At 30.1% G+C, this 25,201-nt stretch overlaps 1 protein-coding gene and 1 pseudogene across 1 annotated transcript; both read right to left on the bottom strand.

Moving 5' to 3' along the window:
• Positions 1-386: 386 nt before the first annotated feature.
• On the bottom strand, positions 387-3,564 carry LOC146721850 (uncharacterized; annotated as a pseudogene).
• An 11,068-nt stretch (positions 3,565-14,632) lies between these two features.
• On the bottom strand, positions 14,633-16,661 carry LOC146721849 (uncharacterized). The gene is made up of 5 exons (XM_085486196.1): positions 16,299-16,661; positions 16,109-16,216; positions 15,741-15,948; positions 15,261-15,461; positions 14,633-15,177 (listed from the first exon to the last, which is right to left on the bottom strand). The coding sequence occupies exons 3-5, from the start codon at positions 15,942-15,944 to the stop codon at positions 14,803-14,805; spliced, it is 780 nt and encodes a 259-aa protein (XP_085342322.1). The 5' UTR covers positions 15,945-15,948; positions 16,109-16,216; positions 16,299-16,661; the 3' UTR covers positions 14,633-14,802.
• Positions 16,662-25,201: the final 8,540 nt, after the last annotated feature.

Genomic DNA, 25,201 nt, shown 5'->3' with positions numbered 1-25,201 from the left:
TGTATTATTGCCAAACAAAACAGCGTAATAAAATAAAATATAAAGTATAGCATATAGTAGCAGAGTAATATAATAAAAGATTAAATATTAAAATTATATGGATGCAGTTATGAAATATGGAATCAATATTTTTTATGTCGAAATTTCTATTGCAAATTGTGCCTGATACATTCAGGCACAATTTTTAATAAAAATCTTGAAATCGAAAAAATTTACGATTGGTTCCGTAAAGCATAACTCCATATAAGATACTATTAAGAATAATACAATATTAAAAATTAGAATATTAAGATGAAAACGATAAAAATTAGATGGAAACGATTAAAATTAAAGATGGAAACGATTAAAAATTAATATTAGGATATTAAATATAAATTGTGAAATAATCATGTTTCGTGTCCTAGTTTTAAGTGATAACGAAATCTGTCTCCAGCTCTTCTTAACCATGCCGAAAATTTACTACTTAGGTCACTATATGTCGAAGAATTATGTACATTTAAAATAGTTCCTAGTACATTTAAAAAAGTTTAAAATTATAAAATGTATTTAAATTTATGTATTTAAATATAAATTTAAAGTGTAAGACAGGCAATAAGAGCCAAATCGCGGATGACAGTGCGTTATCCTAACGAAACTAAATTTTTTTGTTAGAATTAAATACTTGTGCACAAGGCACCAAATTTTACTTGGTCACGGCCAAGATTTAAAATTGGAATAATCTTTACAAGAAATTTAATTCCATATATCCCCTGTTCCCCTCTAAGTTCCCGATTCAGCGACTTTCGGATCTATATTTTTCTCTCGCATTTATTTCCTTAGGGGGGAACAAGGGATGTATGGAATTAAATCTCTTGTAGAGATTATTCCAATTTTAAATCTTAGCCGTGACCAAGTAAAATTTGGTGCCTTGTGCACAGGTATTTAATTCTAACGAAAAAATTTAGTTTCATTGAGATAACGCACTGTCATCCGCGATTTGGCTCTTATTGCCTGTCTTATACTTTAAATTTATATTTATATTACAGAGCCTTGTTAAACTCTTAATTTATGTATTTAAATTTAAAAAATTTAATATATTTTATATATATATATTTAATTAAAATAATATAAAAATATATTTAATTAAAATAATATAAATATTACCAATAATAATATCAGAAAATATTGTGTTCTTTATCCCTTCAGTTTGACGTTGACCATCCCATGTTAATTCTTTGGCAAGTTTATTTGTGAAAGTTATTACTAAACTGTTGCTTAAATGTTTTTCTGCATTTTGCCCACCAATAGTTCGAATTTTTTTTTGTTGTAAGAATATAAAATACATTATTCTTAATTTATTTTATTATTATTATTAATTATTATTATTATTATTAAATATTATTTATTATTAATTTATTTTATAAAATAATTTATAACTTACAAATTGTTTTCAGAGTTCATCATTATTTTGTAATTCGTTACAAAAACACTTAAAATTGTCTATATCATCCAATGGAAAATCTGGCAATAAATCAAATGACATATTTGGCGCTGTCAGGTTTTGGTCATTGTTTAATATGGCTAAAATATTATCTAATTTCCGATCCAAAGTACATATTTTCAACATTAAGCAATCTATTGTAGAAGTTTTTTTTATTAAAAAATTAGAATTATTAATTATTAGATTAGAAAGATAAATTCACAAAATTTGTTACTATATATACATATATACCTTTGCTTGAAGTTATATTTTCTTTAACAGTTTCAATTTTTTGCCGGTTTTTAACTTTTTGCAGTTCTAATTCAGAATCATTTCTCACTATTTCAAGAAAAGAAAAGTAATTGTTTTATATAAATAATAAAAATATCAGATCATTTAGAAAACATGGAAATGACATACAAACGAGATTTCTTTTCATTTTACGTTTAGGAGAGTTTTTTTCACTTTTTTTCTTTATTTTTAAATGGTACTCAGGATTATAATTAACTAAAAAAATATGTTAAAGACATAACAAAAATCTAAAATTAAAATTAAGATATTATTTTTTACTTTTAATAGTTTACATACTATGTTTTATTATAGGAAACACTTTTTTTCTTTCTACTCTTGATGATTTTGGAGATATTTCCGTTTGTTTGTCTGTAATATATAAAAAAATATCAATTTTAATTAATATATTTTCAAATATTAAATTTTAGTTTTAAATATAAATTATATTCATATTATTAATAGCAATTAATTATATTAACCTCGCAAAATTTCTTTATTTTCTGAGAAATAATCACCGTAATCCAATGATTGCGAATCTAAATTAGTATTTGATAAGGATAAAGAATTGTTGTTTTCATTTACATCTGAAAAATATATATATAATACATAAAAAACTTTTATCATAAAGATAGTATTATAAAAAGTGTGTATATAAAAAATTTTTTAAATACGATTTTTTCTTTTAATTATTGTTGTATTTAAAATTATTATATTATTTTAAATTGATTTTTTTATTTTTATTTAAATCTGACCAGTAGTGTTGTGATTATTTCATTATATTTTCTTTACTAATTTTACAACTGACAAAAGAAGTTTTAAATATTTTTTGCAATTTTTGTATTGAAAGTGCAAATAATAAAATTAGTTAAAAAAAATTTTTTTTAATAAAATATAATAATGCTTTTTACATTGTTTAAAAATATAGAATAATAAAGAATGTAAAAAATGTAATCTTATAGTCATTAAAAACTTTTCATTTTTAATAAAAGATATAGAATACTTTTATGAGATCTTTTTCTGTAAGTATAATACATATAATTTAAAGGCCAATTAATTTACAATATTTAAAAAATTATAATAATTTTTATATTAAATATGAATATGTTTTAAAAATTTACCAGATTTCGATTCTGTATTTTTATCAAAACTTTTCCCATGGGTTTTATAACTCGTATAAGGATGTGAAATGCTTCTTTTAGATATTTTTTCTGTAAATATGAACATTAAATTATAGATATGAATAAAATTAAAAATTTGAAACAATTTACACACACAAAAGATAAAATAAAATTTACATTAAATTCCATAAAAAAATTAATATTATAAAAAGAATGTACCAGTTTCTAATCCTATAATTTCATAAACATTTTCTTTACTTGAAGGAGATGAATTGCTTTTTCTAAATTCTTTTGCTGCAAATAAGTTAGTTATAGTTCAGAAATGTTATAATTTATAATTTTAATATAATTGTATAAAAAGTTACCAAGTTTTGATTTTACATCCTCATTAGAAGTTTCTTCATTAATTTTATAATCAGAATAAGACAATCATTAGATACATAAGTTTAAAGTTGTCAATAAAAAAAATATATATATATATTGTATATATAATATAATTATGCATTAAAAAAAATAAAAATCATTATGTTTTGATTGTAATTCTTCATCAGAAGTATAAATTTTTTCTTTTCTTTGTCTTTTTGAAGAAATTCTTTTAAAATCATTATCTTTTTTATTGTGAAGAATATTAATTTGTGCATCATCAGATGATAAAAATTGTGCTTCTTTCTCCATGTGTCTAGCAGTTTCATATGAGTCGAAAAAAACAGCAAGTATAAAATAAAAAAAAATATATAAATAAAAATTAAAATTATATATATATAAAAGATTATATACAATTATTTTATCTATTTATTTATACCGTATGGTCCTAAAACATATTTAATTGAAATCTTTTCCCATGAAGTATCTGGATTAAATAGTTTCTTCACTGCTTTTGTAACATTAATATTATGCGGTGGTCATAAACATATTTGATTATCAGTGTTAATCCATGACTGTGGAACTACTTGGCACCAATCTGTACCAACGGCAACATTAAACATCTGAAAAATTGCAACAAAATTTATAAAATTAAAATACATGTTAACACAAAAAATCATGCTATCATGTAATGTATATACCTTGTAATATATCTGAATGTGGAAGTGGAAAAACACAAAATTTTGCCCCTTTCCATGGCAGCAGTACAACTTTTCTTATAATTTCATTAGCTGAAAAATATTTCAATTTAGTTAAATTATTGTCACTGACCAGAAAAACATTCATATGTTGCGAATTACAAGGATATAAGTCATAACTAGAATAATTTTTATATTCTTGACCAAGTATAACAGGGTTTCCATTTTTCAATCCTATATGATGTATCATCACAATTTTATTATTTTTTAAAAAACAAAATCGATCAGCTTGCGTACAAGATAATTTAAAATCACTGAACTTTAATATATCGTAAGATTCAAAACATTCAAAAGGGAGTTTTTTCTTATTTTGTGAAATCAATATTGGATAATTCAAAGCATTATTTATACTTGTTTTCAATTTATTTGCTGTGTTTTTTTCGATTATTCTTCGATGTATTTGCTGTAAAGGTTTTTCATATTTTCTTAATACATTTTTTAAAATGTGCAAATGATTTTCGAACGGAAAAGCACTAAAAGTATCTAAAGGTCCAAATAATTTTACATCATCACTCAAATGTATCAAATTGTGTACCGTATAAATCATATTTTCTTTACCATATAGAATTTCATAATAATAAACAAAATAAGATAAGAGCTCCTTTGAATATTGAAGATTATTTAGATAATCCGATGAGTGACATAATATTCTGATCGCACAATGAAATACTATAAAGTGCTTCATATAATTAAATGGAAGATATTTATGTAATAAAACAGGTCCAAGATATAATAGAAATACTTTAAATTCGGTAGCTTTCCATCTATCAATTTTTTCAAAATTAGTGGGTACTCTAACAAATTCAGAGCAGACATATTTTTTTAAAGAAATCATATCTGAAGTTAGATTTTTTATTTGTTCACCAGATAATTTAGCTTCAATGTGAGTGGAACCTCTCAACCATAAAATTAGTAATTTTTTCATTTGTCCAAGACAAACCAAATGCATATAGTCTAGTGGAAAACTAGTGACCATTGGTAACGACATTTGTTCAAATAAAGATGTACCAGTATGATGTTCTGGATTTTGTCTGTTTTTGAATGTTTCGTCTGTTCGCAAAGGACAATTATGATGAAGAAAGAGCATTCGGTGGTGTTCATAATTTCCTTCTACGCTACATTTACTACAACCAAAGTAGCCATTGTGACCTTTCGTACAAGTGACAAATGATCGCGCAGGAGTATCGCATATAATTGCTCTAATTTCTACTTTATATATATTATTTTTAAATGTAAATTCTATTGTATTCAATTTTTTAAATTCAGTTATAAAATGTTGTAAAAAATGATTATTTGAACTGGGTTTATTATAACCGTGATAAGCGCCAACAATAAAAGGAACGGTAGATCTATGATTTTTAAAAACAATTTGTACTAAAATAGGTCATAATTGACTTTTTGAACTTTTTGAAATAGGAAGTCCATCTATATTAACATTAATAATAATAGGATTATTAAATTTTGAGGTATTCAACTGACTTAACTTATCAATAATTCCATTTTGTAACCCATAATGATAATAATGCCCATCTGATCTTTTATAAATTGTTGTCGATCGTGGAGTGTTCATTAATGTCCTCCCATCATTGGGGAGATTATTATGACCTTCATCTTTTAATATGTAAAGTAGAGCTGTTAGACTTGTCTGCTGAATTTTATATTTATCTGCCCATAAAATTAATTTTTCTCTAAAAGAAATGTCTTTAGTAATAAATGATGTGCAATGCATATGATGATGTTCTCCTTAAGAAAAAATAGAAACATCTGTTATAGTTGACTGATTTGTAGTATTAATAGAAACATCTGTTATAGTTGACTGATTTGCAGAAATAGAAAAATTATAAATGTCTTTATGAGTTGATAAATTAAGATGGTCAGTGACAGTTCTAGAAAAACTATTAGAGACTTCTTTATCAAATGATGAATTTAGGTTTACTTGATTTAATTTCTTAATATTTTCCTTTAGAAGATATTCACGATTTTGCATTTGTTTTAACCGACGAATTTGCTGTCTACGTGATAATTTGCAGAAACTTTTGAGTTTTGGCATTTCTATAAGATGTGGTATTTTATGTAAAACATACAATTTATTTGTATAATATATATATGTATATACCTTGGCGACGAAAAAGCAATTCTTTTTCACCGTGTAAAGATTAAAGATTACATCTTGATAAAAAATTAGCGAAGGTCTTTTAAGCCTTTGGTTCTGTAAAAAAAAGAATATTATTGTTTTAAAAGAGAGAATATATATTATATCTTATATCTCTCTTTTATATAATATATGTATAAAAACTATTTATGAAAGTTAATTGTTTAGAATAACAAGGAAATATATATATATATATAAATCGCTTAATCTTTTAATTTTTAAAAAATATATTTACCACAAATCTTGAGGGTTTAGCAATGATATATACACTTAATCTGCACTTTATCTGTTTAGAATCAAAGTTCTAAGTTGCGTTTCACTTTTAGGTGTACGACTTATATTAATTAATGCGATATGTCAGTTCAAGGGCCCTTTGCAAATTTAAAAATTATAATGTGTATATGCAGGATACGTATTCCAAAAAGATCAAGATCTCAAAAATTATATATCTTAATAATTATATTCATTTTGAATAGCATGTTAACAGTTCTAGATATTTAGGAGCCCCTTAAAGCTGGGGACGTGATTACAATTAATGAATATAAATCTTAAAAAAAAATAATACAAGCGATTATTTTTTATTACTAAAATAAGATATTTTAATTAGTCAAAAAGACATCCTTTTAACGTCTTTTAGTTTTGCCGAAAAGATACCTAAAAAGATGATCGAAAAGGTATCTTTTCGTCAACTAAAATAATTATGACTTTTATAAAACATCTTTTAGACATCTTTCAAAAGACAACTTTTCAGGCTTGTGCCTAGGTTGGGGAGGGGGGACGATGAGATGCACAGGATGAAAAATTTGGCTCCGGCACATTCTATGGTGTACAGCGTTCTGTCTATGTCATATCTTCTGTCGTGCAAATTCTGTGTATTATTACAGTGTGTTCCTCTATCATATAATATCTGCTAATTTATATGTCACCTAGATTTCGTTCGACAAACAAAACTCCAAAAATATAATAATATAAATATTGTAGTACACTCGGTGTAATTGATTTAATCGATCAAGAACTATGAATGTCCACCCAGGAGGCACACTAAAAGAAATACTTGTTGATAGAAATATTATGGATTGGGACCCAATTGAGGAAAAACTATTATCACCTGGAAAATGCATGAAAATCAATTGTGCTTTCGGCCAGATGACTAAAATGGTCTTGCTGCCGCAGCTACATCACGAATCTACATTAATAAATAAGCATTTTAAGAAAAAAGTGTTATATAAAAAATATATATAAAATAAATTTAGACGGAATTATTTTTTAATTTTCAATTGTTACTTCAAGGTAGCGATAGTTCGAAAGTTATGATAGAATACGCGAGAAGAAAATACACTGGCGAAAGAATAGATTTTGATATATTGGATATTCAAGCGGAAAATCTACCCGAGCAATATATAGGTCCATTTGATCACGTTTTCTCATATCCCACCATAAATTTACGTAATAATGTTCTGTAAGTATAAATTAAATATTATACAGTTAATTATTTCCACGATACAGCACTTTTTTAAATATATATTTTCGACGTTTATGCGGAATATTTGAAATATAATCATATTTAGGAAACAAAAATTATTTAGACTATCGTGTTATTATCAAAATAGAATTAGCTTAAAATAAATTTCGTAGTCTAAAAATTTTCCAATAAATACGTAACTTTTAGAAAATAACTTCTTTTTTGTTTATTTAATAGGCAAGAAATTAAAAATGTATCTAAACTACTAAAACGTGGAGGGTGCTTCCATTTGACAATGGTCCTCACACATGACGCATTTGGATTGTATAATAAAATGCTGAATCATCCAATTTATGGAAAATATTTTATGGTATGTATCGGTTAATATATTTTAAATATGTACTTATTTCTAACCACCCGTTACATATTTTTAATTATTATTTTTATATTTTCATGTCACATGCAGAAATACGTTTCAGATTTTCATTATTATCACGTTAATGCCGATGGTTACTTAAGACAATTGATTGAATTCCAAGGATTTAAAATAAAGTACTGTCAAACAGAAGAAATAATATATAAATCTGATTATATTTTACGTAAGTAGTTTTATTTTTTCACGGTACATATAACAATTATAAATGATAAGATCTTAATTAACAAATTAAATTTTTTTAAATTTAAGCTATTTAACAGTGATGTGTGATGAAAAGGTCACTAACATAATTACTCTTTTATGTGCAAATCTTTCATGAGAATTTATTTATTTCAGCGAATATCGTGTTTGAGCTTCCTTTCATACATGAACTGACACCTGAACAACAGCAACACCTTTAGGACATATTAAAAGAGAAATGGAACAAAATGGAAAAAATGTTTGATCGATCTTTATATGCCAATGACCCAAAATATGACCCAGAATGTAACGATTTATTCAATATTGTACACATATTAACATATAAATCGTAATACTTGTTAGATTTTTATAGTGATAGAGTTAATTAACTATTCTATCTATCTATAATATAAAACATATTCTTTATGTATTTATAATGTAATATATATTTATATGAGCAATATTTTTATGTGTATAAAGAATGTAATTGTGTGTGTACGTATACAGTATATCATATCTCTGTATAATATATTTATTTTTGTATATGTGTAATAAATTTATTAATAATATTAATTTTTCTAATAATAAAACATATATATAATTCATATTTAAAACAAATATATTTTTATTGATCACCAAAAGTCAATCTTAAATTATATTATCTACATATTTAATTGTATGAATTTTTATAAAATTTATCTAATAGAATAAAATAAATTGTACAATTTTTTAAACTGATATAATTTTTTTTTTGTATGTTATTGTAGGCAATTTTTATCTTAAAAAATACTAGCAGAAAATACTTTAAAATCTTAAAAGGATCTGAATAGCTCAGATGGAAGAGCAGTCGCCCGGCAAGCGAAAGGTCTCGGGTTCGATTCCCGATTCAACGACTTTCGGATCTATATTTTTCTCTTGCATTTATTTATTTCCGTAGGGGGGTTAAAAGATTATTGAAATTAAATCTCAAATATATGAGATTATTTCATATTTTAAAATCTTGGCAGTGACCAAGTAAAATTTGGTGCCTTGTGCACAGATATTTAATTCTAACGAAAAAATTTAGTTTCGTTGGGATAACGCACTGTCTTCCGCGATCGGCTCTTATCGCCTGTCTTATACTTTAAACTTTAAAATCTGTTCAATTTTATATCTATATAATATAAGCATTAAAAGATTTTAAAAATATTTTTCAACTTTATTATATAAAGTCAGTTTTTAATTTAAATCATACATTGAGTTTAACGTATAACATCACTTCATTTCATTTATCATAAGTCAGTCTGTAACAATAAAAAAATATTTTTTTATTAAATACATTTATTTCACGCGCCGCTGCTAAATATCAGCGTAAGCTCGCGCAATTTCACTGTCACATCAAGATCCACATAATGTCTCGCTAGATTAGTCGATCTTTTACTTTCTCTTTGTTTATAACTTAAATATATTAAGGACTATTAATACTACTACACACACACACAACTATTACTATTACAGCTGGCATTCTTGTGTTTTATAACTTTCACTTTTTTTGTTATTCTTTATCAAATTCGTAATAATTTTTTCGAAACAATGCATTAATTTTTATAATTTTTTTCCTTTTTTACGTACTAAACCCTGAAAATATACTTATTCAGAAACTAAGAAAATGTTATGCAGTTTATGCTAAATTTATAAATGACTTTTTTTAATGGTATATTATTAAAGAGATGCCGGAAGTATATTTTTACCGATCAAACCAATTATATTTTGCCACTATCAAGAAGTTTTTATTGCGTTAATAGAATAACAAATACTTTTTCACGATTAAAGTTAATACAATAATAAAGGAGGGAGCGGTCTGAATTTGTGATAAAAAGACAAAAAATTTTTAAATACGAGTTTTTTTTGGCTTCTCGCGTCACGTCATAACAATATTTGCTTGTATAAAAGTTTCACAATTTATACGTACAAAATAAGACCGCTTCCTCCAAAAGATTGCATAAAAGAATATTAGTGACCTTGCAGAAATAAGTTTAGAAGTTTAATAAAAAGGTCTCGATTGTGGAATATTTTATTCACATGTGTATGTGCAAAATGACATTTAGGAATAATACAGAGCAGAAAATTAGTTGCGCGATGTCGCGATAGAGAGAGCTTCAATCGTGCAGTTAGACAAGGGCAGTGAGGGGGGAAGGGCAAGTTTTAAATCTTAAATGGGAACCCCTATTTTTTATTGCATATTCGGAATCTTTGGCTAAAAACACATACAATTTGTCTGAAACATTTTTCTCGATTCATGATAGATGGCGCTGTAATCGACAAAATTCAATTTCTTTGATTTCTCTTACTGAGAACCCATGCTTACGATTTTGCAATACATTAACAATAAAAATACGTAAGCATGGGTTCTCAGTAAGAGAAATCAAAGAAATTGAATTTCGTCAATTACAGCGCCATCTATCATGAATCGAGAAAAATGTTTCAGACAAATTGTATGTGTTTTTAGCCAAAGATTCCGAATATGCAATAAAAAATAGGGGTTCCCATTTAAGATTTAAAACTTGCCCCCCCTCACTGCCCAGGGGGCGGGGTGGGGGGTCTGATTTTAACGTCATTGTATGTCCCCCTCGAAATGATAAAATTTTAATTCTTAACATTTTTTTCGTAGTGTGCTTATTTTTTGAGATATTTGAATGTCTCAAGTTAAAAGCATCACCCTGTATATATATACATATATATATATATATACATATATATATTATATATATATATATATATATATACACATATATATAATATTGGCATATTATATCTACATACTTTTAGAAAGCATATTTTCTCTCTCTCAAATCACTCGCATACAATTATGAACGAGCAATTTGAAAAAGAGAGAGAGAGACAGAGTGTGTGTCAGAAAAGCACGGTCGTATACACACCGTGGTCAGAAGACAAGACAGCATGAGAGAGACGAAGATAATATGACTGTCTGTCCTTGTCTAACTGCACGATTGCAGCTCCATCTATCGCGACATCGCGCAACTAATTTTCTGCTCTGTATTATTCCCAAATGTCATTTCGCACATACACATGTGAATGAAATATTCCAACACCAAGATCTTTTTTATTAGACTTCTAAACTTATTTCTGCAAGCTTACTAATATTCCTTTATGCAATCTTTTGGACGAAGCGGTCTTATTTTGTACGTATAAATTGTGAAACTTTTATACAAGCAAATATTGTTATGACGTGACGCGAGAAGCCAGAAAAAAAACTCGTATTTAAAAATTTTTTGTCTTTTTATCACAAATTGAGACAGCTGCGTACTTTATTATTGTATTAACTTTAATCGTGGAAAAGCATTTGTTATTCTATTAACGCAATAAAAACTTCTTGGTGTTGGAAAAATATAATCGTTCGGCCGGTAAAAGTAGACCTCCGGCATCCCCTTAAATAACTCATTATTTGGAACATTGACATTTATATCATTATTACAGCATGAATTTGTAGGCAATATTAAACTATCAGTAGTAATATTATTATCAATTACAATTTCTGTGATGTTATCATTGATATGAGAATTAAAAAATACAGAATTATTATTAATAAGTTCTAGAGATCGATTTAGTTTATTTTTAAGATTTCTATGGAATTTAATTTTATCTTTAATCCTTAACTTATCCATAGTCAAAGCTAGAGGTTAGACTAACATTAAACACAATGAAAAAGAGTGAAAGTTATAAATATGTGTATTTTATTAATATGATTGTACTTACTTTAAAATAGTTTTGTCTGATACTTGAAAAAACTATGCAAACAATTATACAATATGGAGGAGTCAGCTCAGAGGAGATATCAACTTTTCTCTCAGCTCTTCAGAGGAGATATCTCCAAAAAGATACACCAGCTCACAAAACTTTAGGCGCGAAAAAATATCAGTATTACAATCACACAGCAACAGTACTTTTTGAAACAATTGCTCGTGCTCGCTGCCGGAAATGTGGTAACGTGCACAGGCCTGGGGAGCTATTCTCGAAATAATGCGTATGCGCAAGTACTGATTTGCGAGCGCTTGAATTCAAAAGTGTATTCTCGAACCAAAAATGCGTGCGCGAACGGTAGCGCATTCGCAAATTTTCACTCGCAATGCAACGAATGGGTAACAAGCCCTCGTATCTCTAATTGCGCATACGTTCCGTTAAAAAAGAGACACATATTTATCAAAATAATGGAGTTGATAAATCAAGCTATTGCATTAAATGAATTAGAAGCTGCCGAAATTGCTGCAGAACGGAATCCTCGTCAAATTTTTGATGATCGTGATCCGTTTGAATTAAGTGATAATAGGTTTATCAAGATATTTAGGCTATCCAAAAATTTAGTTAACGAATTTATTGATGATGTTCAACCTTTTATGCGGGAACTATCGAGGAAATCTTCTTTAAGCATACAAAGAAAGGTATAAAAAATTTATTTATAACTGCATATTACACATAATTTAACTTATTTTAATAATTTATTTATATTGTTTACCTAATAAATATTCTCTGCATTACGTTTTTTTGCAAGCGGTAGTTATCAAATGGATATAGGTAATAATGTGGACATTGCCGTTAGTCAGTCTTCGATATCAAGAAGTATTCACGAAGTAATTAATGCCGCTAATCAACCTAACGTAATGAATAAGTGGATACGATTTCTTCGCACTAGAGCAGAACTTAATTATCTCCGTAATGGGTAATTCACGCATGAATTACATGTTCTCATTTCTGTTTTCATTTCTTATGAATGTAATGTGTGAAATATCATATATAAATATGTTATATACATACAAGTGAGAGAGAGACATAAATATTTTTGTATTATACATATACAGATTTTACCGGAACCACAGATTCGCAGGTGTTTATGGGTGTATTGATTGCACACATGTTGCAATATTCCCTCCCAAAATTAATGATGAGGTTTATCCGGAGCATGCATATGTTAATTGTAAAGGATACCACTCAATAAATGTTCAATTAGTAGGTATACTTTTTACAGCAGTAACATATATATATATATATGTGTGTGTGTGTGTGTGTGTATAAAACTCCATTTTTCTTTTTAGATATGTGATTTTCGATTAAGAATCATAAATGTAAATGCACAATTTCCGGGAAGCTCACATGATGTATACATCTGGAATAATTCAAATGCTAGACAACTAGCGGAACAAATATATGTAAGATATGGGAGAAATACTTTCTGTTTGCTCGGTATGTACAATATATTTATTACAATACTTTTTATTTTGGAAGAGCAGTCGCCCGGCAAGCGGAAGGTCTCGGGTTCGAGTCCCGATTCAGCCGACTTTCGGACCAATATTTTTCTCGCCTATTTCTTTACAGGGGATGTTAAGAGAAGGAACAGGGGGAATTTTTGAGATCCCAACCATAGGATTCAAATTCCTTTTCCAAATGTTCTTTTTTTCATAACTGTCGCAATAACATTGCGTTTGGCTCTATTGGTCGAGAGGAATCAAGTGGAGATTGTGACTTTTTATTTTGTTCATACGTGTTTTCATATGTATGCTTCAAACTCTCATATAATAATTGCTTTAATTTGCAGGTGATTCAGGATACCCTTTACGACCATGGATGCTAACCTATTGCTAACGCACAGCCGATGACCCCAGAAGCTCGATTAACGACAAATGTCGTGCCGTTCGTTGATTGAAAGGTGTAATGGCCTTTTAAAAATGAGATTTTGTTGTTGCCTAAAGCATCGAGTATTACACTATTCTCCAGTTATAGCTTCTACTCGTAAAATAATCAACACCTGTGTTGTTCTCCATAATATGTGCATAGCACATAATGTACCAAATCCGTTACCGAAAGAAGGGGATGATCTATTAGATTTTGGAATGTATGTTGATGACTGCGATATTATTCCAGAAATAAGAAATGCACGTAGAGTCAATCCGGATTTAGCAGCGGGCCGATTAGTCCAAAATCAAATAATTAGAAACTATTTTACTTGAATTACGCATAATATATACTCTCTGTAATTATTAGATAAATATATAAAATAAAAGACAGAAAATTCATTTCTTAACAATCGTTTATTTATTATTAATCAACTTTAATATATATATATATATATATATATATAAAATTTAAAATTCGTTTGTATTACGTGTATGTATATGTTAAGTATGATCTAAGTAACTCTCTCTCTTACATTACAACATAAATTTTTTTGTTTTGGTATTTATTTAATCTAAGTATTTCTAGTTTTTGGTAAATTTTCGTAATACATTTCTAGTATGCAAATATCACAATAAGAATGTGTACTTTGACAAATAAAAATACCGACTAGTGCCATAATTGCTAGTGACAATTTTGTAAATTAAAATTAATTACGTAAATAGAAATGAAATTTATATGTCACATACATTATATATAAAATTACGAATTACCATCACACACATTATATATAAAATTACGAATGATCATAAAATAAAATGCAAAAAAAACATTTTCTTAGAGGTAATATAATACTCTTAAACAAAAACCGTAGTTGAAATGTAAAACTGAAGATTATAATAACATACAAGTATGATCACATCGTGTTGCAATTATTTTTTGCACATTTCTTCGCAGCTCTTGCCATGTGCTTTTGAGCTTTGGCCGTTCTTTTCTTACATAGTATGAGGTCGTCGCAGAATTTCTTTTTCATAGTATATGTCTTTTCGGCAACATTGGCTAAAATACGCGTAAAATCTCTTACTTCATTTACTTTTTGCCTTAAGGATCTCCGTTTCGACTTTGTCAACGTAGATGGATCGTAATTTTCAGTATTTTTGTTGTTGTTATTAATATTTGATGTTTCGATGGTTGCCTCAGTTGCCTGTATAGCAGAAGTAGCTATTGAAGCTTGAATGATATTATAGTCATCAAGAAATTCTATATTTTCTGCTTCTACTGCCAAGTCATCCTACAGATATAAGTAGCAATTAATAATTCTAATTATTTATTAAACTAAGCAAATAGCATTGTAAAAAGATTTTAATTACAAACCTCTTCGCCCAAAGTCATGTCCATACATGATTCCGAAATATCTGCATGACTCTTAGTTAATGATGCTGGAATTAAATCCAATACTTTTCGTTCATCTGGTGTAAGAACTGCACTGCACTGTACCCCACCTCCCGTTTTACGTTGTTCCATGTTTATCCCTGCTTGCTTCGTTTTACTGCGAGAACGATAATCTTGCCAACACTAGAAATAAATTGTTTTGTTATTAATTTTTGGAGATCGATCATGTATCTTTTGCCATAGGGCGGATACGTGAAAAGTTATCTTTTTCTATTTAACACCAATAGAAGGAGATAACCACGTGAAACTTTTCACTTTTCACGTTTTCGCCCTACGGGAAAAGTAACATGATCGCTGCTTTGGAATTAAATATTTGATAAATTAGTAGATTAGTAAATATCCCCAAGTAAAAATAATTATGAAAAAAATATAATTATAAAAATTAGTACATAATTATTGTACCTTACGCCATGATTTCCAATATTTCTCGGCACCGTTGCAAGCATTCAAAATGTCGGTCATTTCTTGCCATAACTTTGCTGCATGATCGTACGTAAAAGTTTTAGAAAACTTTCCCAATACTAATTCTGGATGAACTTTCATAAATTCGATGAGCAAACATCTTTGTTCTTCTGTTATATTACCAGTTCTTTTCTTTTTATCCATGGTGCTGTAAAAAATAAAAAAATGGTGCTGTTAAAAAATGGTTAAAAAAATAAAAATTTGCATACTGAATATGTACCTCATTATTTACAACCTCTGTACTCAATAACATATTCCCTAAACCATGTATGTACATCAATATAGCTTAAATAAAAAATATTAATTACCTTGATTTGAAAACGCGAGATATGTCCAGATTTAATAAAGATTATTCTCGATGCTTGATCCATACACTGAATCGGAATTTGCGCCGACTTCTTTATCAATTCGCCAGTCTGCAAAAAGGCCACTTTTTGTATTAGTTTTCCAATAAAATTGCACGTCAAATCACTAAGTCTTAATATAAGTTATATTTACCTCGTTTATAGAATATAATTGCCTATCGAATTACTACTTTGATGTCTAAAATACGTCTTTTGTATCGACACGTGCAGAGTAGTGGGCAGAGCAGAGGTTATATTTACAAATACCAATGTCAGTTAGGTTAATATTTGCACTGTTGCCAGATGTAATTTGTGTTCGTATGCGCACGATTCTCACCTAGTTTCGAGCAGTCAAATTTTTCATTCAAAAATAGCAATTGTCGAACGTATTCGCATCTTCGACCGCTCGAATCGTGCGTATGCGCAAGTTTACGAGTGATTCGAGAATAGGGCCCCTCATCGCGTACATGTGCTGCGCAGAGCGGTTCAAACAATCGCGTGTCGCGATATGCGAGGAAGACTCTCTTGTCTGCCGAAACGCGCACACGTGACTAGGACATGTTGAACACGTGATCGACAGACACGTATCAATTCGTATATATCTCTGGTACTAATAGGGCCCAACGCAACAAAAAAATTATTAGAAATAGAAATAATTTTATTAAACAAGAAAGAAAGTAAAAGATTTTTTCTTTCCTTTCTTACTAATTTATAATATGTATTTTTACTCTTTATATTTTTTTATTTTGTGCGTAAGGCCTAACACAATACAAATTTTGGATTTTAGAAAAAGCCGACAAAATGGCGAGTCGTGGTATACCGAGGCCACGTGGAGGGCGACTATGCACCTCGCTCTTCGAACTCTCTTACGCGATAGAGAGGAAGGGCCGCCGAAGTAATAGCGATGAAAAAGATTAGCAAAAAATACAGACTCGCACTGATTTCGGGCTGATAGCTTACTAGGCGTTGCACTATCGGCTAATGTAGGTATCATCATTGATAACAATGGAAACAAAGAAAACAAGATATACAAAAATTACAAACGCCTCTAACGTCTGACCACGATTTCGCTTGCTGTATACGCGATATCAAGTATTATCGACACCTCGGTAACAAATAAGACCTAACAATAAAAAACAAAAGAAGCACGTGTACAATTTCGGCTGAACGTCACCTCGACACCAAGAGTAATAAAAATAACTCTAAAAAAAAAACACGCTTGCTCGGGTTCTCATTCAAAGTTTTTTATTGCTGGAAAAAATGAAATAAAATTATTTTTGATATACGGGGAAAAATAGAGAAAAGAACATGTTAAATCAATTTGAGATACAAAATGTTATTCTATGCTAATTTTAAATTATTTAAAATTGATAACGTTATTATAAAAATAAGAAATATATGTCGGCTTTCAATATTATTAATAATACTAATCCTAAAAAAATCATAAAAATGAAAAGGTCAGGCCATGTTCAAAAGAAAGTACTCAAAAATTTAAACGATCTAATAATAAATTATCACGAAAAGTAACTGATATGTTATTCAAGGTGCCAGTTCAAAGTGAACATACGTAAAGTGTATATTATCTAAATTTAGTAATAATATATTACCATGAAAAGTAACTGTGATATTTTATTCAAGGTGCAAGTTCACATTGAATATACATACATATAAGTAAAACTGATTACAATTTGATTCTAGAAAATAAGTGCGATATGTTATTCTTAGTGCACAAAATATAATAGTCGTTTATAGAGATTTGATTTGAAATTCATACTAGCCCGTACAATGAAAAATAATTGCTCGTAATTCCAGAGTACCAATTTGTTAATGACTCAGAAAAATAACATGGCGGCCTGCTCTCAAAAAACTATGATGTTTCTCGATGTCCATTTAGAAATAATGTCAAAGCTCTTACAGAATAATTACTACAACATTTGAAATACGAAAAGTATTACATTAGAAGAAGATTAGATTAGAATAAGGATTCAACGTATTTTTAAAAGCTCTACACACACAACGAAGTGAATATACAAAACTATATACAAATACCTTTTTCTTCTGTGTTTCTGAAGAAAATTGTAAGTCAAATGAAACCTTGCACTTTGAGAACCATGTCACTTACTTTTCAGAGTCAAATTGATAAATTTTTTTTGTATATTTTAATGATATTTATTTCTCACTTGTATCTTGAATAATTAATATGTAATTTTTTATTGTATATTACGACAAATAATCAGTAAACTTTTTAAGCGTATAGCTTTATTGTAGTTGACCTGAGAACTGTACATTTATAAATTTTACTTAATATACACCCGTTTCGAGCAACAAGGCAAAGTTTTCTGATCAATAACTTACTCCCTGAAAATACGGTATAACACAAATCGGAAGTTGATACGAAAATTCGAAATTTTACTAAAGAAAGATTGGAGGTTTTTAATTTATACAATTTTCACAACTCTTATTTCAATTATTTATTCTACCCATCGAAAGTTTTTTGAGAGCAGGCCGCCATGTTATTTTTCTGAGTCATTAACAAATTGGTACTCTGGAATTACGAGCAATTATTTTTCATTGTACGGGCTAGTATGAATTTCAAATCAAATCTCTATAAACGACTATTATATTTTGTGCACTAAGAATAACATATCGCACTTATTTTCTAGAATCAAATTGTAATCAGTTTTACTTATATGTATGTATATTCAATGTGAACTTGCACCTTGAATAAAATATCACAGTTACTTTTCATGGTAATATATTATTACTAAATTTAGATAATATACACTTTACGTATGTTCACTTTGAACTGGCACCTTGAATAACATATCAGTTACTTTTCGTGATAATTTATTATTAGATCGTTTAAATTTTTGAGTACCTTCTTTTGAACATGGCCTGACCTTTTCATTTTTATGATTTTTTTAGGATATCACTTACTTTTTAAAGTACAGATATATAGAGCAGCTTTCTAGTAATTCAAGTATCACAAATATATGTATTTTCGATTCTTATCACATAACTTTGTATAAGTAACAATTTATGCAATACAGTTCAAAATAATTGAAATATATGGTATATATGTACATATATAAAATATATAATTATATTATAGTATACATATATATTTTATTTAATCATATATGTAAATGTTTGTATAATTGTAATAACTTTTAACGATACATTGCACATTTATTTCAATTGCAACAGAATGAATTTATATTCTTGTATGAATATTGAAAATAAAGAATGGGCCCCTCCATCGCCCATTCTCGTGAGAACGCAACCATATATTTTTCTTCGTCTCTCCGATTTTAACACGACATACATATTTCTGTCTGATAATTTTTTTCTTGATGATACTTTTTGAAATGTCATGAAGCCTAGGTCAAATTAGAAACTTATTGCACTCGTTTTAATGCAGCGCTTACAGCAGCTTTTATAAAGCGCCAGAGCAGCCGATATTTTATTTTGGCGCTTACGGCAACTTTTATACAGCGCTAGAACAGTTGATGTTTTAATGTAGCGTTTACGGCAGCCTTTATACAGCGCCATTATTTAATCTGTTCTAAGAACAATATGTATGCCCCTTGTGCTCCTTTGGGCCATTTTTTCTTGAACACTTCCATATCATTAGAGTAATACCATTCCGATTTTGTGTCAGCTCTCAACATACACGTGTAGTGACCACGATTCATTTCTTCACCTTCGTGAAATATAGCGCTTATTAGCTTGTACTTTTTTTTATTAATCGTGATATTACTCGTCGGCACGGCGGTAATCCGATTGTTGATAATTTTTTTAGAAGCACCGTTTACAAAAGTATATAAATTGAGCTGTATTACTACGACGGATAAAGTTGATTCGATTACGGTTTTCTTTTTCAACACGGTGCCCTTACATTCGTTACAATTGCCGTTTATCGTTTCCCATTTAGAAAATTCTACATTAATCAAACTTTGTAGAGTGACACCTTTTTTCCTTTTTAATGTCGAATGTATAGGTAATATTAACAAACTACTGCTTTCCAGCTTAGTTACATTGTAATTACATTTGACATTCGAGCAACATGTTACGTGCTTTAATTCGAGTTTTAATACATCATTGATGTCGGAATACGTCGACATTAGAGCCGTAAAAAATTCCGAAACATCTTGTTGTGTTCGTTCTTCGAAGCGTTTTCCGACAGATCTTCTAACCGCTTGAATGTTGCAATATTTACGTTCACCATACGCGCAGATAGCATCAATCAATGCATTCGATGCTTTATTTTTCAGTATTTGTTGCCTAATACGTACGCAATGAAACGCACATTGTAATATTACATTAGCGTAACACGAAACAGCATCGTTATTGCAAAGGCCATATATTTTCCACGTAACTATACTTTCTGGTTCCTCACAATCATAATTCTGCATATCATCAATGATATTAGGGATATCCCATCGACGATCGTACATTTTCACAACCTTTTTCTCGGACGGATTGATTTGTGGCAGTTCAGATTTGAATATAGATCTCAGTCGATTATATTCTACAATGGCTCTCGAGTTTGCTTTAACTGATGCTGGATTGAAATTTATCAAATGTAGGCCTTCCAATTTACTTACTCGTGACAAACCTACATAGGCTTGACCATCACTGAATACAGTCGTTCCTAAATCCATCATTGCATTGTTACATGTAATTCCTTCGATTATAAATAATTCGACATTCTTTAATTTGTCTCTCAAAGTTTTCAAGACCATGTCTGACAATTGCGTATATTTTGGTGTAGATTCATGACTAACCGGTAGTTGAAACATTCTATGGATTGTCAAGCCATCGATATTGAATGCTGCGATACCCGTGGGAGCAGATATGGCAGTCGTTTTTTCCAAATTTATTCTGATCCAATGTTTAATCGTTTCAATTAGAAAACTTTTCCCTGTACCACCCTCGCCACTTACGTACAGTCGCAGAATCTGATTCTTATCTTGTAAAACTTGGCATACTCCATCAAAGACTCTTTTCTGGTCTTTGTTCAATTGCGACATCATTTGCGATAAATCAATCGGGTCGTCAATCTTACCAAAATCTTCCAGATCTTTCATCGCGTCGTCAGCTTCTATCGGATTACAATCCAGTTCATCGTCATCGGATTTGTCTCTGTCTGCTGTTTTCAGATCATTTTCGCGCTTCTCGATTAATTCAGCAACGTTCTCAAAAGCTTTCTGTATTTCTTCGAGCCTTTCGTGATATTTCATTGCCTTCGTTAAAACAGACTCTGAATTCTTAAAGGCATCCGTGTAAGTCTCGAATGTACCTTTGAGTTCACTCAAATCTCTCCATGGTTTGAACAGAAGAAGCAGCGAGTAAAAGTATTTTTCGGGCTCAGTTTTTATATTAAATCGATAATGGTTAATTAAATAACCCTTTTTTCGTTTTTTTTAAAATAAACCCGATGCCAGTTTGTAACACTTGACTTCGTCATTATTTGACATCTGTTTCGTAATTTCCCAGAATCTGGCAAAATCGTACAAATTCAATGATTCTAATTCCTGAGGTCTATTTGGATAGTAATCATCGATGAGTGACGAACAGTAAATATTCGTAGAATTTTCATCAAGAGCTTAAATTTCATTAAATGTTTTAACTTTTCTATTTCTCACCTCATTAACATCGATCCATTTGACCATGGTATCATTATCCGTACCGTACAAGGGATTCCCTAATAGTGTATCCGCAGCTTCTAAAGCACCGCATTCTCTGTTATTTAATGAACGCATTGCAAAATTCCACAGTTTCGATGCCAAGGACTTATTCGAATCTATCACTTCAAAGTCTGTATTGCATTTTTCCGACTTTGTCGTGTATTTGTTAAATATGAGTTTAAAAACTCTGATTTTTCTCTAATAAATTGTATGTCCATATTTCCCTCCCAGGCTAATTTGATAGACGGATTATAATCATTTATAAACCTTTCTCGACTCCTTGCGAGGAAGATCGTACAATCTGCTCTTACTGCGTAAATTTTTTCTACCGACTATCGAAGTGATAACGTCTCTTAAAACGAAATTCTCAGTAACTGGCCGAGGAAAATCGAACCTGACACTTTCTGTATATATTAGTTTCCGTTTTTTTCGTACGCATGCAATACGAGTTATGTTTATGATTCTGATCACTTATTACCGTATCGTACAACGTTGGCGAAACATTTTCATCTGGAATTTCACACGTTACGTATTTTTGAATAAACGTAGCAACTTCTTCATCCGGGCGATTTTCCTAATACTGGAGCATCTTCTTATCCAAATCATACAATGCATGTGCTGGATACTTCTACGTTGATATTCCAGTCGCCAGAACGTAATGAATAACCTTTCCTATTGGATTATCAGACGAACAAATAAAATCAATCATGGCTTTGAATTTTTATGCACATGAATCTAGAAGTACTTTACAGGATCGTATGCAAATTTTTTTCGCAAAAATGCCTAACTCTCTTATCGGATTCATATCTGGTAAATATTCCCCCAAAAATCGGCCTTTTCCATCATAGGCTCAAATCACAACCACGTCGCGGGACCGAAAATGCAAAGCCATGCATACTTATTGGACGGTGTGGGCCAAAAATTTAAACCCGTATTCTCAATTTTGCGAAAAAAATCATAATTCAAATTCTAATGGTAACCTTTCAATTCTTTTCAGTATCTACCACCCATTGAATCTTCCCCTGGGTGGGTTGAAACCATCATGTAAAAATGATACCATTTTTCAACTGTCGAGTTAGCATTTTTAGAAGAAAAACAATACTGCAGATTCACCTGAATCTACTATGTTCGACTTTAAAATCGGGGTTTCTAATAATAAATTCCGGCAATGCAAAGTTTCTATTTTCTCGTTGCCCCTTGACACCATCAGGATATAAATCAGGAAACACTGACATCCAATATTTTTTACGATTATCCATTGGAAAATCTTCAATTTTTTCACCTTTTGAAAAAAAGTTTTAAAATGCAGATTCGGTATCGATTTTTTTCGCGTGTTTGGTATATTATACTGATCGTTATTCCGAATTTTCAGTGATTTGTTGGAAAAGCCGTACGTTTTTAAAACCCGGTTTGCTTATTATTTTTTTTCCCCCTGTACTTTGTACAAATCAATGCTGGAAATTTCTCACCCACCTCATTATTTCTCATTGCCCCTTTCTCATCGACATCCTAATCTGTTTCCTGCAATTACCCTTTTAAATAGATCATCAATGACGCTGGAGACGATTTTTGAGTATGAGGATTATTTTCTTTCAACCATTGTAAGCCTACCTTTTTTAATATCCCAATTTTTCCCAAACACTTTAGATTTCTTGGATACCAACCGAGAATGTGCAATCGTGATTCAATTTTAGGATCTTCCCCGGGGACATACTTTTCCATGTTTCTTGTAAAGGCAAGGGAAATGAAATTTTAACTTTTCCTAAAAAAGTTGATTATATAAGTTCTTTATTAAATGGCTATATTTTTAACTTTAATTTTTTTTCGTTCAGTACAATTAAAACAAACTGCAATTTTTAGTATGTTTTGCCCCTACTGCCTTACTTGAAACAAATAAAATTATTCAATTAAATTGGAATCTGGAATTACGAGTAATTATTTTCATTGTACAGAAATAGGTTTAATTTTTAGACCTTTTTTTGAAAAGGCCCTTTAACCCCTTTTTATTTTTTTTGATTTTTTGGAGAAAGGGTGTGAGAAAGGGCGAATGAGGGTAAGGGGAAGACAATAGGGAAAAGGGTGAAAAAGAAAAGAAGAGGTTTAGAAAAAGGGCCCTACGAGGGTAAAAGATGTGAGAGAGGGGTGAGAGGGACGAAGAGGTGAAAAAGGGCAAAGAGGTCGAAAGAAAGGGGAGAGAGAACGAAGAGGGTGAAAAGGGACGAAAGAGGGGTGAGAGGGACAAGAGTGTGAAAAGGTCGAAAGAGATGAGAGAGGCGAAGAGGTGAGAAGAATGAAAGAGGTTGAGAGGGACGAAAGAGAGGAAAGAAGGTGAAAGGACGAAAAAGGGTAAAAGAGTGAGAAAGAATGAAAGAGGTGAAAGAGACGAAGAGAGTGGGAAAAGGACAAAGAGGGTGAAAAGGACGAAAGAGGTGAGAGAGAATGAAAGAGGGGAAAGGAAACGAAACATAAAAGGGTGAGAGAGGGGAAAGGGTGAGGGAAAGGGCGAAGAGGTGAGAGGGGACGAAAGGGTGAAAGGGCAAAGAGGGGTGGAGTGGGGGGGGGGGCGGGGGTGGAGGAAAGGGTGGGTGGAAGTTGAGGGGGGTGTGGTGAAAAGTGAGAAGAGATTTATACGGGACAGAAAAAGAAGAAGAAGAAAAGAAGAAGAAGACGACGTTACTTCATTTTTTTTATGAAAACGTACTTTGACCGTTGATCTCCAACGGGTTGACCGATTTTATTTTTTTTTGGCTCAATTACTCGGGGATCCGCCTTTAGGTTATATTACGTTCAATTCAAAATTTTTTTTATTTTAGTATTTTTCCAAAACCCCCCCCAAAAAGGACTTTTATGTTTCAGATAAGGAGACTTGTAGTTCTTTAAGGTCTTTAGGGTTTGAACTGGCCGGAGACACTACCCCGGGCTCCGAACATGAATTTTAAAAAACGCTATAAGCCCAAGCGCGAAAATTTTTCTTCGGAACGTTCTCTTTTTGAGATACTAAGTTCCATATAAATTATCCGAACTACCTATGAAAAATGGCGAGAAAAAATAGTCCAAAGTCGCTGAAGCGAGAACGAACCCTTTTAAGAAAGGGTCTGAATAGCTTGTTGGAAGCATCGCCCGAAAGTAAAAAGCGGGGGGGTTTGATTTTCCCCTCAGCGACTTTTTGGACGTAATTTTTTCCAATGTAAGTTCGAGATCATTAATAGACTTAGGAATCTCAACCAAAGAACAGTGGGAAAAATAATTTTCGCGCTTGGTCTATGGCCGATTAAAATTTTATTATGTTTTTATAAAAATTACATAAAATTTATATTTTTTAAATTTCATATTACAGACTTATCTTATATATTATTACACTACTATA

The sequence above is a fragment of the Nylanderia fulva genome, unplaced genomic scaffold, assembly GCF_048542155.1.
Source record: "Nylanderia fulva isolate GAGA-0341 unplaced genomic scaffold, ASM4854215v1 Scaffold403, whole genome shotgun sequence".
Taxonomy (NCBI): domain Eukaryota; kingdom Metazoa; phylum Arthropoda; class Insecta; order Hymenoptera; family Formicidae; genus Nylanderia; species Nylanderia fulva.
The sequence above is the reverse complement of the archived record's forward strand: the minus strand, read 5'-3'. Positions and strand labels throughout refer to the sequence as shown.

Bases quoted from the DNA above. Each gene is read 5' to 3' on its own strand.
- LOC146721849 (XM_085486196.1), bottom strand. From the start codon at position 15,944: ATGGATAAAAAGAAAAGAACTGGTAATATAACAGAAGAACAAAGATGT. The intron at 15,462-15,740 runs GTACAATAATTA...ATTTATTTCTAG, and splicing joins ATTGGAAATCATGGCGTAAG to TGTTGGCAAGATTATCGTTC. The intron at 15,178-15,260 runs GTTTGTAATTAA...TTATATCTGTAG, and splicing joins ACATGACTTTGGGCGAAGAG to GATGACTTGGCAGTAGAAGC.